The sequence below is a fragment of the Pelobates fuscus genome, chromosome 2, assembly GCF_036172605.1.
Source record: "Pelobates fuscus isolate aPelFus1 chromosome 2, aPelFus1.pri, whole genome shotgun sequence".
NCBI lineage: Eukaryota > Metazoa > Chordata > Amphibia > Anura > Pelobatidae > Pelobates > Pelobates fuscus.
In genome coordinates this window covers 364,421,076-364,435,430 of record NC_086318.1, presented here as the reverse complement: position 1 = coordinate 364,435,430, position 14,355 = coordinate 364,421,076, and the positions used below count along the sequence as shown (strand labels likewise).

Below are 14,355 nucleotides of genomic sequence, written 5' to 3'. Positions count from 1 at the left end.
TTTTGTTTGTGTGCCCCACATCAATATATAACAATTGGTCCTTCGTTGATTAAAGAAAGCAGCTTATCCAAGATACTACTAAATGCCATACGGATTGCCTTCTTCCATCCCAGGCAGGGATTGTACTGCTCATATGCCCTATCCAGACCTGATGCTGTATACACGATCTACTTCTCTGTCTCGGTTCTTCCTTTTTTATTTGAGAATATACACTATACATTTTTTTTTAATAACCTGTGCATTTCAAGTAGCCACACTGGTTGAAGTAAGTGCAGCTCTAAATCTATATTACATAATAAATCTATTGACTAATAAAAGCTAGTGGTATTGAAACGGAAGACAAACCTCTAAACACACTGTAACCTGATCAAGAGTTTCTGTTTTAATCCTCATACACCCATTCAACAGGCTGTTCCCTAACAATTACTGGAGCTGCTTCTTGAAGAACTAGGAAATGAGCAGTTACAGATCATTGGCTGGAGGGTTAAGGTCAACTAATCTATTCTATCCATCAGGGCACTCTATCTGAATGGGTTCTGTCTCAAACTTTCTGTACTGCCTGATAAGGTTATTTTAAACTGACTGCTTCTGCACCCCCCGCCCCACCATTTAAACCTTTTATTTACTGCTAGGCCTTTTTTTCTTAATTTTTTTTTTTTTTTTTAACCTTTTTATTTATACTAGTATCTCAATCATGTATACCCTAGCCTTTCTGTTTTTGGCAGACTGGTGAGATAATTATGAGAAAATTAATTGTTTGGGACATAATTCTAAAAGTGGAGAACATGCCATTGGTTTCTGCACCCCTCTCTCGTTTCATAAAAAAATACAAACCCCCCCAAAAAAACAATAGTTTGGCCCTTTAGTAGCCATCTTGCCAACAGTGTTTGTTTCCAGTTTAGCTTTAAAATTGACTGATTATCAGACAATGTTAGAATGCTGTAAAAAAAAAGTAATTCCGTTTGTAAAAGTCCTCTTCAACCTATTGCTCCTGTAACAATTTGTAATGGTCACATTTATTGTTACATGTACCCCTTTGTAATGTAATAACCTGGCACTACATAAACGTCAATATTAATGATTGGCTAGATGTTATTATTCCTGGTTTGGTTAGAGCTCACTGTAGCGGATCAATGGAGCCAATTCAATTGAGTAATTCCATTTTATTTGCTATTAAATATTTCTGTAATCCAGCACTGAGACAACCCTCTGCAGCCTAATGTGCCTTCTGCAAGACCATCAGTACAATCCAATACCTCTCATATACAAAAGTACTGAGGAGACGGCACGTGCCTGACAATCACCATGCTTTGGTGGTCCAATCAACACACAGATGCAATAAGCTCTCAAAGTGAGTGCTGTCACATTCCAGTAATGAAACAAAACGTGGCTAACATTTGTAATTCCTGCTGCCCCTTTCTAATATTCAATAGCCCCAGTACCCTTCTGACACTGCTGGAGCAATTGGATAGATAGTCTCATAGCTTCTGAGGAGGTCCTGATCATTCTATTCCATGATCATGCTGAAGGTGTGATCATGAGATGGTGCATGATGACCACTGTTTGATCACTATAGGTGATCAGACACACAGCTAGAGCTCCATAACTAGCTATAACGGTGATTTTGATGCTTAGATCTGTCAGTGTATAGTGATGTTAACTGCAGGCCGCAGGGATACTGTAGTGTCCTCCGTATCTTCTATTTATACAATGTAAAAAAACAAAAACTAGGTTAATTCCATCCCCTTAGCACTTTATACTGCTCTCACTCAGATAATCTTATTCATGACATGCAATGCAAATAATGGAGAAAGTTCCCATACACAACCCTGGCATTCTGCATCTTGACCACAAAATGGTATTAAAAACCCTACGATCTGGAGTGTCATTTACCCGGAGAACTGCCAAATAAAGATTTCTATACAGTGGCTAATGTTAGCTATACTTTTTGATTCAAGTGACAGAGAGAAAAAAAAAAAAAAATCACAAAAATGCTTAGCCCATACTCCTTTTCAATTAAAGGCTCATTTAATTGTCATACCCCACGCATATTAAGCATTGTTAAGTAATGGCTCTGTATTAAAAGACATCTAGGCTGATGCCCTTTGGCTTGATTAGCTTGTCCAACATGCCTTGTCCGAGTTTGGATGCGAACAGAGAAGAAATTTCATCATTTCCAGATTTCAGAGCCAGGTCGTGCGCAGTCAGACCTTTGTCATTTTTCTTTTTTATACTTGCATTGCACCTGGACAAGAAATTCAGATTTCAGCAATAAGCAAGTGGAATACAGGAATATCAAGTAGTGAAAAAAAACAATGAACAAGTTGGATAGCTAATAAGAGAATTAATAATGTTAGAAACAAAATAGATATCAAAATGGCAATACAAGTCAAGAGAAAATGACCGTGGTCAAAGATATTCGACATGCGCCATTCACAGCCACCTGCATCCTCCAGTGACTTGGTTAATTATTTGTTGCATTTTGGAAAGTCAACCCACTGCAGTCAGTTTAGTGGGGGGAAAAAATGGATTTATCCCATCAAGTGGTGATAACTGGACTGCAGTTATACATATCTAAAATGTTTCAATTTGTCTATTTTAGCACATTTTATTTATTTTTTTAATTCAAGACAATTCACAGTTTAGTGAATAACCCTTCATGTACATTCTCCTAAATTACCCGAGTGGAGGGGGATTTGTTAAGATAACAGCATATTATGGCACACACAGTACGTTACAGAAACAGGTTTCTCCTTACCCCAGTAGAACCTCTGTACATCTCTTCCCAACCAAACCAAGCATGACCGACTCATGTAGGGCTGTATTGTTGTGTCTGTAACAGGTTAAATCAGGAAAAACAAAATCACACACCTGATACAAAGGACGAATGTAATGCAAACACATTCCTGTAAATGATTTAGAATATTTGTTCTGGTATCTTGACTAAGGGGTTTACTCACTAAACTCACAATCGTTATGAATTGAAATTAAAATATAGGCCAAGATATCTGCTTTGGAAAGATTCTTCAACTCAGCTACAGAAAGAGGTTGGCTGTTTTTGCCTACATTCTGCAATTCGTATCCACTACAATCTAAGGTTTGGTGAATAAATCTGTGTGATGAAAGCTAATCTGCTAGGTGATCAAATCTGTCCATCAACAATGGGTAGACAGCAGTCAAAACAATGGGTCAAATTGCAGTATTATACAAAGACGCATGGAATTTGCCAGGGAAGCGATATATGCCTACGCAGCCTACTCCTTGGAATTTTTAACCATAGGGATCTTTAAATCTGTCACTTCTGGGAGGAGACTCTGCCCTGTCCCTCTCAGAATTGTTTTTCTCTAACTAGAGAAAGGACTGACAAATGTACATTATGCACATAATGATATGAAGGCAATAACCATGCTGATCCACTGATTGAAAAGATGGCTCATAAGATCATCAACCCACCAAGAAATATATTACCCACAGCATTGCAAGTACTTACGGCCCAGATTGCTGGTCAATGTCAGCCCCTTTCTGTACAAGGACCGGTATTACTTTGTGATGATCGTTGAGGACTGCCACTGTCAGCACAGGACGATCCTCATTATTGGTACAATTAGGATCAGCACCCTGTAAAAAAAAGATAATCTTACAGATAAGTTATTTACTGGCAATACTATAGTTGTTTCTAACTACGCAGTAGAACCTTCAGTTGTGAGTAAATTATTTCAAGATTAATATATTGTGCTGCTAAATATTAAAACAGGCCAACAAAACTGTGAATGGCAATAAAACAACCAGCCCCCATACCATGGCTTAAACTTTCAAGTCCAATGCTACAAGCCAGGCTTTAAAAATGACTTCCCAATACGAGCCTGGAGAGTAAATTGCATACCCATCAGGGGTTGAATTTTTACTCACCCGCTAAGTTTTCAATCGCCAATAGCTAGAGGCAATGGGAAACTATAAGCCCTGGCTTGTACTGTTATTTTGAGACCCCATTTATTATTGCTACTTTTCTTTGATCACACCATTCAATTGTATTTTGATATACCTCATCTAAGAGCTCTTCCACATTTGAAATGTCCCCTTCTCCCTTTGGGCCAACTTCCTTGAGGAGCTTTCGATCTTCAGGCTATGAAAAGAACACACATTTTAACTGTTAGCTCTGCAAAATGATCTAAATCTTTTAGTATACGAACAATAACCAACACAATCACAGTGCTAGATGACCATTCTGCACGGTGATTGCAGCATCTATAGACTGTAATCTCGTTTGAGCAGGGTCCTCTTCAACCTATCGTTCCTGTAAGTTTTCTTGTAATTGTCCTATTTATAGTTAAATCCCCCCTCTCATAATATTGTAAAGCGCTGCGGAATCTGTTGGAGCTATATAAATGGCAATAATAATAATAATAATAATAATAATAATGAGTGAGGATGTCACCTCTCCTTTCCGGAGTCAGATTGTGACAGGCTCTCCCTGGGAGATAACATACAGTGACTATCCCAGGGCTCCATGCAGAGATCAGCATTGTGTAATAAGCCTGGACACACATGCAGGGAGTCAGGATTTGCATCTCTTTAAGCCTTGTGTACATGCATCTCATAGAAGGCTTCCTCCATGATGAGACCTGGACAGGGCTGAATGAACAAGTTTATCTATGCTTATTCAGATACAGAATTAGTTACTAAAGTTAGAACTCAAAGTGAATTTAAAATTTAAGGCCAGAGTAGCGGAACTGAAAGCACAGCTGAGAGAGTTTTTTTCTAGTCTGGATATTTTGACCTTAAATTGAAATTCTCTTTCAATTCTCACTTTAGTGAATAACTTTGATGGATGTGTGTAGAACTTACTTTGATCGCAATGTTCTATTTGATCTGTTTGATCAGAATAGGCCGATAACTGGGCCCTCACTGATAGAAAATTCCCATTTAAGCATGGTGGACTGACAATGAGAAAGGAATATAGCCTTCACAACAAGTCTCTCAGGATTATTTACTAAACTGATATTTTAGCAAATTAAACCCAAATCGAAAATTGAAGCTCAAAATAGGGCCTCGATTTAATTTTATTAATTTAAGCTTTTCAAAGCCTTTAATTTTGTTGGATAAACTTTTAAAAAGTATTTTTTTCAATATGAAAATATAACTAATGGAGGGCGGAGCCAGCTCTTGGCACGAAACATTGCATGTCCACTGCGCCCCGACGATCACAGCCCTAAAAGGCCAAAATTTAGCCTCACAAGGCACCCCATCACCATGCAGATAGCCTGCTAACACCCCTCCACTGATGGGGAGAAAAACGAAAAAGCCGCGTCCAGATTGCCTGCGGTACACGGCAGATATAGGCGACCTGCTGAGGAGGCCGCATGGCGCGACGGGACCCAACATGGCAGCTGACCTCGAGGAATACTCTGATAGCTCGGACGACACATCCCTTCACTGCCCTGAGGCGCTGGGCTACAAGGGGCCCTCCAAACCCACACAACCGACGGCGGGCCTCCCAGTCACCATAGAGATCCTCACTTCTCTCCTCTACGACCTGCGCAAGTCGCTCTCCACAGAGATCTCCCAGGTAAAGGAGGATGTTAGGGGGTTCACAGATCACCTCTTGGCAGTGGAGCAAACCACTCAGACACAAACAGCACAAATGATAGAGCTCCAGAACCAGGTCAAAGACCTTTCAGCAGCTCACACTACACTCACCCACCAACTAGCAGCTATGGAAGACAAAAGGAGGTGAAAGCACATCAAAATAAGAGGCCTCTCAGACACTGTATCCCCAGCTGAACTTTCCCATCTACTGAGAAGGCTTTTTGCGGCCCTCCTGTCCACTAAGCAAGCTAAAGGGATGCAGCTGGATGGCATATTCCGTCTGCCCAAGCCACCACAACTCGCAAGCTCTGCAACAGGTGAAATTTGAACAAATTTCAAAATAAGCAAGATAAGGCTGCTTTTACGGGAGCCATCAAGGGGAAGAACCCCTACCGCTTTGAAGACATGGACTTATCGTTCTACTCTGATCTTTCACGCACAACCCTGGCGAAAGTCTCTTTGACCACTTACAGCGACATTAACAGCCAAAGGAGTGGCGTACAGTTGGGATCCATCGCACATACTCCTCATACAATACCAGGGCAAGGAATATAAAGCGGCAGAAATCGCGGAGATGGACACTGTCCTGGCAGCTATGGGACTCCTAACCTCCTCGACTACTACTACATGGGATCCAACCAATATTGTCCCATTTATTCCAGCTTCCAGGGGCGCACCTGGGATAAAGACCACCAGGACTGCTGTTTTTACTTTGCCGTTTTCAGTTTTTTTATGTTCTCCTTTCTATTCATACTAATATAAGCTGCATGTTATTTCACCCACACAGGCCTATAATGATGTATAATCCAGGGTTTCCTGCACACACGAAGCAGAACCGTTACCAGGTGGCCACCTTCCGCCGAAACCGGGCATAACCCGGACACGCTGGCTCCTTTCATTTCACTACACACTCCCCCCCCCCCCCCCCAGCTCCATTTTAGACTACCTCACAACGTGACTATTACCAAGGAGCTGTTTAAATACCACACCAGGTTACACATCAGTATCCTCTGTTAACTTGAATTGCCTATGGCAATCTAGGCTATACATTAGCCCCTTCCTTCTACATTGCCTTATAGACACCCACATGGCCTATAAGTAGGGTTTCACTGTACCCCCGCAACAAAGGCATACTGACTCACTCCCTTGGAGGCCATGGTCCCCACTAGACCTCGACACACGCAACACACAAGCGCGCGACATGCCTCCATTTACACGCTTACTCTAGATCACGAGCACTTATGCTAAAACTAATCTTACGGCCAGATCAGAAACCGCCCTTTTCACATATTACCGTTAACTCTACGTTGTTATACTATGCAAATTAGTTTTACCATTTTAAAATTGTGCCGTTACTAAATATGCCATGCTGTTGTTATATTTTATTGCTAATGAGATTGTTAGGGCCGTCGTGGCTATCCAAGCATGTTGTTAATGCGTGCACAACACTAAAATATATAGAGTAATCCCAGCTAATCCCCATTCAGGTCCTAACCATAAGTACCACCCCCAGACCTTACTCTTGCTGTGCTGCTCCACAGACAAGACCTCTATGTAGCTCTATGTCTCGTCTCTGCCATAGTTACTTAAATTGTCTGTTGGAGTTGCGTACGTTCAATTTGTACTTTATTGTTTTGCTACTACATATTCCCCTTCTGTTCTTCTTAGCTCCTATACAATCTCTGGGGACTCTGTTTCCCTCCATCCCTTTGGGCACTGATGTTGGGTGGTTTATACTCCTATGGCTATATTGATATTTGGCCTGCTTTCAATTTTCGGGTCTTCGCCATCTAACCCAGATCTTTCCTTGTGTCAGCTGTCAACCAAACTCCTTCACTCCCGATGGGGTGGTATTTTAAAATTGCAAACGCACTTTAAGACTGAGATTATGTTGGTGTCATACCCGGCTTTTCTCTCAGCTCCAGCCTTGTGTCCAGTTTTGATGCATTTGGCTTAGGTTTGGAGACTTTCCTATATCTTGTTGGCCATGTTTCCGGTTTCTACAGCCTGTGATAGGATTGTTTCCTGAATGAAGCCACTCGTGTTGGACCGTGTGTCCTTGACTGTTCATACTTACCTTGTTTGTTTGTTGTGTGCAGTTATTGTTCATTGCCAAAGAAAGAGGAAGGTATGGGAGTGGTGCTTATGGGTATGCTGGGACCTGAATGGGGATTGGCTGAGGTCATATTATTATTTTAATTTTTTAAAATTCTTTATTTTATTTGCGCATAGGTAATACTTTACAAAACAGCTCATAATACCACAATAGCAGATGTCAGCGCTATGTAAACATATAAAGACTGTTTGGCATGGGTTTCGGTGTACATTTTATAATAAGTGGAGTGATAATAGTGAAGGTGACTGATCAGCTTCGTCGGCCTTGGGGTTAAACGCTTCACTAGGATCACCTAATCTGTTATATGCGTGTACCTTTGTGTATGATTCAACAAAAATAATGATTAAACTGATAAAATACAAAGTAATAATAACCGTTAATGCGCTAAGCAGGGAGGGTAAGCTAGACGAGGTATGGCAGTTACATCCTCTGAGTGGAGGGATGAGAGGGGGTTTTACTTGCCCCTTGCTAACCTAAACTGTTGTCCTGTGGTATGCGCCTGAATTACCCTGAGGTGCAGAGGGGGGGTCGTGGTTGGCTGACTGTTGGGTAGGTCTGGGCCATAGCCTGGGCGTACACGTCAGTGGTATTGGTCTATTGAGAAAACATTTAAAGTAAAAAGTAAAGTCTCAAAGTTCGAGCGGAACTTATAGAATAGTCTATGTATAGTGAGAGAGCATCCCGGCAAACTTCCTGTATAACCCGGCCCGGGTTCAGGTCGTGGCTGCGGCATAGGATTATGCCGTTTTCTGTCGTGGCGTGAATTCTGGAGCTCTTGGTGCAACCCAGCCAGGGTTGCGCATGTGCCTCGCTGATGGCACACATGAGTCAAGTGGGTATGGGGGCTTCCAACAGTCTCAGAACCTTCATGGCCTGCTGCATATTGTGTATGACATGCGATGCATCTTCTTTGGTGACAAGCAAAGCGTGAGCTGGGCCCCAGCGGTACCTGATGTGTTGCGCTTGCAGGAGAGAGGTAAATTGTCTGCACGCCAGTGTACCTGCTAAGAGATCCGAATAGAATGTCAGGGCCATTTCTGGTATGTTGGTTGACCTCTGGCGGCTGCGTAGACTCCGGTTTTGTCTCTTTGGCTCTGGAACTGAATAACCAAGTCCCCAGGAGCAGAGGGTGGCGCCTTGGCTGGTCTCGGTATGTGGAATATTCCATCCAGTGTGACCGCTTTGGGATTTAGTAATGCTGTGAGGAGCAGCCTGGTGAAGTGTGGCAACTCAGCCATATGGATGGTCTCGGCGACACCTATGACTTTCAGGTTCTTCTGGCGACGTTTGTCTTCCTGCGTGGCAAATTGTTGTTCACAAAGTAAATTCTGCCGCCGCAGTTCTTGAACTGCTTTTTTGTAGCTCTGTTATCTGGCGTGTGTGGGTGCTGAATGTGCCTTCTACAGCCCCTAGCCGGCCAGTTAAGCTCCGCAGGTCGTCCCGGATTGTGGCCACGTCGGCCGAGATATTCTTTAAGGAGATCCGCCATGAGCTCACCTATGGCCTCCATAGTCACCGGTGTGAGGGCTCCATCCGGGCTGGAGGTGGCAGCGTCGGGCCCAGTAAGAATTCCCTCTCTGCTTCATCTGACGTCCAGTCATAAAAATCGGAGCAGCCACCGTGGAGGGATGCCATCTTGGAGCCAGAGGCATCGTGGGCCTGCTGTCATAGCTCACCGATGTTCATGCCCAGCCGGGGCTTATCAGGCTTTTGTTTTTTTGTTTTCCAACCCATGGGGCCCGGGGGAGTCTTGGGGTCTCCCTGGGTTGGATTTGGCTCATTTCCGAGCGCCGAGAGCGGTTAATTTTCGCTTTTGTGGTCTGGAGTTCGGCGGCCATGCGACCGTCCACTTTAACAGTTAGGCTCTGCCCCTGGCTGGGGTCATATTATTAGCTTCTTTTTTTTTGTGATTGGTATTTGCCACTATTGGTAGACAGTAAAGGAAGGGTAGAGCAATACTCGCCATGTCTTTATAAAATCATGACTTTTCATCATGAAATAGCAAATTTATATAATTAACCCGGCCTTTGTCAAGACACCGAAATACAATTTTCTATCCAAAATAGATCCTTTTTTTCCAGCTCGGCTATTACCTTTAAGTAGCACGTGTTTACTCAAATCTACAAATAATGTTTACTTTTTAAAAAAATATATTTTACGTACGGAAAGTCTGTCCTCTTTCTGCAACGGCTTTCTGTTTTTTTTCTTTGTGCGTTTTGATTTTCCATTGCTGCTTCTGGCACTTTGACCATCCTCACTTGCTGTAAAAAGACAAATAATCTTTATATTGATTGCTGCCAGTGTCAACAAAATATTATTTAATCAAATCTATATTTATCCAATTATCACCAAGTTCCTATAGTTTATTAAATATGTTCTGTTAGTTGTGCTATTTGTATGTTAACACTGAACCAAGGTATAAATGAGAAATAAACTTTCTTTGAAGATATACTATAGTGTCAGGAATAAAAAAAAAGTGTATTCATGACACTATAGATGGCAAAACACCAATTGGATGTTCGGCTCCCCTTGCCTCCCCCCCCCCCCCCAAAACTCCACTCGGTGAAAAAGGTTGTTTACTTTCCTTATTTCCAGCGCTTCACACATCTCCTTGCAGCTGCCCAAGCTCTGCCTCCTTGGCTAAGATAATCAATTTTGATGATCATAGCCAATCCAATGCTTGCCTATAGAAAAGCATTGGGAGGCTAACGCACATGTGCTGCAAAAAACAGTGAGATGCACCAATCAGCATAACCTCAGATGCTCTGAATGCAGATGGAGATGCTTAACGTTATAGCTGCACCGGCCCAGGAAGCACCTCTAGTGGCCATCTGAGTGACTACCACTAGAGGTGTTCCTAGGCAGTAATGTAAATAATTTTTTTTCTTTGAAAATGCAGTATTTACATTAAAAATGCCTGCAGGACATGCTACAGACACCAGAACAATTACTATAAGCTGTAGTACCTTGCTTTAACACATACAAAATCCTACTTGACCATACAATTATATTAAATCCGATGTTTCCCAGGAGAACATTGCCAAGAGCTGCTTTTTTGGGAGCATTATTATTGTGATTGTTTTTATTGAATATTGGTCTCTGAGGAGGTCCCATTAAAGCAAAATTGCTTATTAATCACTACTTTTAAATTGTGATCAATAAATATTTTTTTCTACTGATCCACCTGTTGGAGTCCTGTATGGTTCCTGAAACTGGGTGACACCTGATCCTGAGAGGGAGATACCAGCCCCCCAAATATCAGGGGAGGCACCATTAGAGCGTATTTAACTTCAAATCCCGCGAGTGCAATCTTTAGCAGGGGTATTATATATTTATCAACTGTATTACACTGTATTATGTTCTGTTTTATTATATTTTAGGTTCAACGCCTGTATCCCACGTATATTATACTAATCGGCTTGTCTAGACATAACACTACTTGGGAGGTGTTCTGTGGGAACAAAAGTACATGGGATGAAGCATCATTAGATCTATGTACAAATTTATTTTGTTGCTTTTTGTCAATCAATTTTTATTGAAGGTTTTTTTTTTTGTTATGTCAGCGTTTGGTTGGATACAGAAATAAAGAAGGGTAGGGTGCAAAATACATTACTTGAGACAAAATATGTCTTGGATTGACAATCGGGTCATAAAAGTAACAAGTAACAACCAGTCATTGACATTGTAACATGAGTAAATAATAGCTGAGGGAGATCAGCATTATAATATGTGTCCACGGGTTTGTGATGAAAGATCCTAAGAGTGGTTCAGCTGTCTTCTAAATATACCCCTAACCTAGGGGGCAACGGGGGGGGGAGCGGGGAAGTTATTGGAGTGGGAGTGCGCTCCACTATACGTGGGTGTGCACTCTAGCATCTGAGAGCCGGAGTATCTCACTAAGGGTGTGCATGCTCCTTTGAGCTAACTGGTCTGGTGTGGGCAAGGAGGGTAGTTACGGGCCTACTATAGTCCGAGTTATGGGAAACAAACTGGCAAGGGAAACAGGAAAAAACTGTGTGCGGTGTTACATTAATCACAAAGAGTTCGTACTGCTTCTTCGTGACTTGCGATGTCTGCTATGTTCAGGTCCCCGGCGAGGGGGTCTGAGGCTTCCCTGTAGTGGGGGGGACATCTCTCTGTGGGTCCCGTGTCTGCAGGTTTGAGCGTTGTGCAGGGGTTGACTTCGGAGCCAATAAGCCCAGTTTCCGTAGGAATTGTGGTGCTTCTGCGGGAGTAGATATTTTATGTATTGTCCCATCGTGTGATACAACAAGGAACCTAGGTGATCTCCAGTGATATTCAATGCCCGCCGTTCGAAGCTGGCTGGTAACAGGATTCAGAGATCTTCTCCACTGCAGAGTTGACCTGGTAAGATCTTGATAGAAGGAGAGTGTGGCGCCTTCAAATGTGAGTGGGGTCTTGCCCCGTAGTGCTGTCAGCAGGGTTTATTTATCTTGCGCGGTGGAGCAGCGGACGATGACGTCTCGGGTCAGTGACGCCCGGGCATTACCCGGTATAGGCAAGCGGTAGGTTCCATCCAGGGAAAACTTCTTTGCCTGGCTTGGTGGGAGCACCGAGGCCACCAGCCTCCGCAGATAATGCGGGAGTTCATCAGGAGTGATCTGGTCTGGTATGCCCCTTATTTTTAGGTGGTTGCGCCGTGACCTGTCGTCTAGGGCTGTGAAGTGGAGTGCCAGGGCTTGTTGAGTCGTGTGCATGGATAGGACCGTGTCCGATAGGGCCGACAGATCCCTACGGAGGTCGGTGATGTCGCCCTCTGACACTGCCACCCTGTCTGTCACTGCTTGTAAGTCGGCCTTTATCCCTGCCACATCGGCCGCTAATAGGCCCTTTATTTCAGCGACCAGGTTGCGAAAGTCGCGTTGCGTGACCGCAGCTGATCCCTCCGTGTCACACGCAGGGTGAAGTACCTGGACAGGAGCGGTGACAGGCTGTTTTCCCTCCGCACCGGCCTCAGGCTCTGTTGCCGCCATTTTTGTTAATGGCTGCCGCTGGAGCATGGTCCCAATGTCTCTGGATCCCGATGGTGTCTCTTGACTCAGCCTCTGCGTCCGGCGCCCCATTGTTGGTGTCTGGGTAGGTGGCGGGTCGGGCAGGTAAACCTCTGTGTCGGAGTCGTCAAGGGGCTCAAGGCCGTGGAGTAGTGCTGACAGGTCCAGGCCTGTGTGGGGTCTGTAGGCCCCGGATCTCCGTTTTTGGCGTTTTGCTTTTGCGGAGTGTAGGAATGGCATAGATTGCCTCTTGGCGGGCCCCTTAGGTCGGGCCGGTGTTTTCGGGCACGAAAATGGGGTGAGTCCCCCGAAAATCGGCAGTTTAATCAAGTTCGGGATCGGAGCGTTGCGAGATGGCGACCGCTCCGGCTCGAGCTTGTTGCTTTTTATCTAAAAACGCAGCTTTTGTATTTGGCCTAGAATTTAAAATTTACTTTGAATTCCCGACACCTCACACTTTAGTGAATAACCCTGTAAATTAAACGGTTATATAGACAACAACATTTACAACATAGCAACTGGTTTCACATTGTAGACAATTCAATATTGAAAGAAACAAGATAAAAAGATTACAAAATGTTAGGGCATCTTGTATTGTAGATCAGGCATATGTTTGTGTATTATTTTGAGGTACTTTGTAAAACTCACCAATGCTAGATTGGGTGTCTTCATCTCTCCCTTCTGTGACTGAACTCAGGAAGTGATTTCCAGAGAACTTCATCGGCTTTCCAGTAAGGACATTCTTAAAATCCAGAAAGCAGCAGGTATTGTATTAGTCAGAAATTACTCAGTTAGAACGCTCTGCATATTTATAAATACATTTCAGCAGTTTAAGATCTCCTTGGTGCTATATAAACAGCATTACATTTTAACATTTGCCATGTTTTGTTAGTTATATCCACACATAGCATACTGTACACTTACGAATGAACTACATAGGAAAATACTCTGTTGCAGCAGAGGATACCTACCTTATCCGTTACCAAAACATAATTCAACCTCAGACTGACTTCATAACCATCTTCATGCATGGTAGCTGAAATAATCTGCAGTAAAATAAAAATCATGCTGAAAAAAGGCATTCTGTGTTCATAAAGTGCTATATTAAGTCAATCACAAGCTTTGTTAACCCCTTAAGGACACACAACATGTGTGACATGTCATGATTCCCTTTTATTCCAGAAGTTTGGTCCTTAAGGGGTTAAGCCTTCTAATTCTGGGTATAAGTCTGATGTGCTGCTGAATGTTTTTACTTGTACTAAGGCACCCATAGGATTGCAAAGTGAAGTCAGACCCAACATTTATTACACCCCGTCTGCTATTGGTTGAGCTTGTTTCACAAACTCTTTCCTCTAATTTATTATACTAAGACAAAGAGTTAAACCAATAGAAAACAAGCAGAAGAGTATCTGATTCAACCCTGCTACATCTATTCATCTATTTCTAAATGACAAGCTTTACTTTTACAATGTAATGTTATTCTTGTGTTCATAACTGGCTATTAGAAAATCAAAGGTCTTTATAATTACATTACTTTTCTTATTTAAAACGATGTTGGTTAGGAATAAAGAGCATTTCTGGTACAATGCTCTACAAGTTGAGCAATAACCAAAGAAACAGGGTTATTCCATTAATAGACGT

The 14,355-nt window shown here is 42.8% G+C and overlaps 1 protein-coding gene across 1 annotated transcript in view; it reads right to left on the bottom strand.

The window, feature by feature from the left end:
• Nucleotides 1–1,756: 1,756 nt before the first annotated feature.
• Nucleotides 1,757–14,355, bottom strand: part of DZANK1 (double zinc ribbon and ankyrin repeat domains 1) — a 38,804-nt gene continuing 26,205 nt past the window's right edge. The window contains exons 15-21 of the mRNA XM_063443690.1: nt 13,686–13,760; nt 13,363–13,456; nt 9,866–9,963; nt 4,043–4,123; nt 3,491–3,618; nt 2,759–2,833; nt 1,757–2,245 (exon numbers count right to left, since the gene is read on the bottom strand). Coding sequence (XP_063299760.1) covers nt 2,080–2,245; nt 2,759–2,833; nt 3,491–3,618; nt 4,043–4,123; nt 9,866–9,963; nt 13,363–13,456; nt 13,686–13,760 — 717 coding nt within the window. The 3' untranslated portion in view covers nt 1,757–2,079. The remainder of the gene's footprint in view (nt 2,246–2,758; nt 2,834–3,490; nt 3,619–4,042; nt 4,124–9,865; nt 9,964–13,362; nt 13,457–13,685; nt 13,761–14,355) is intronic.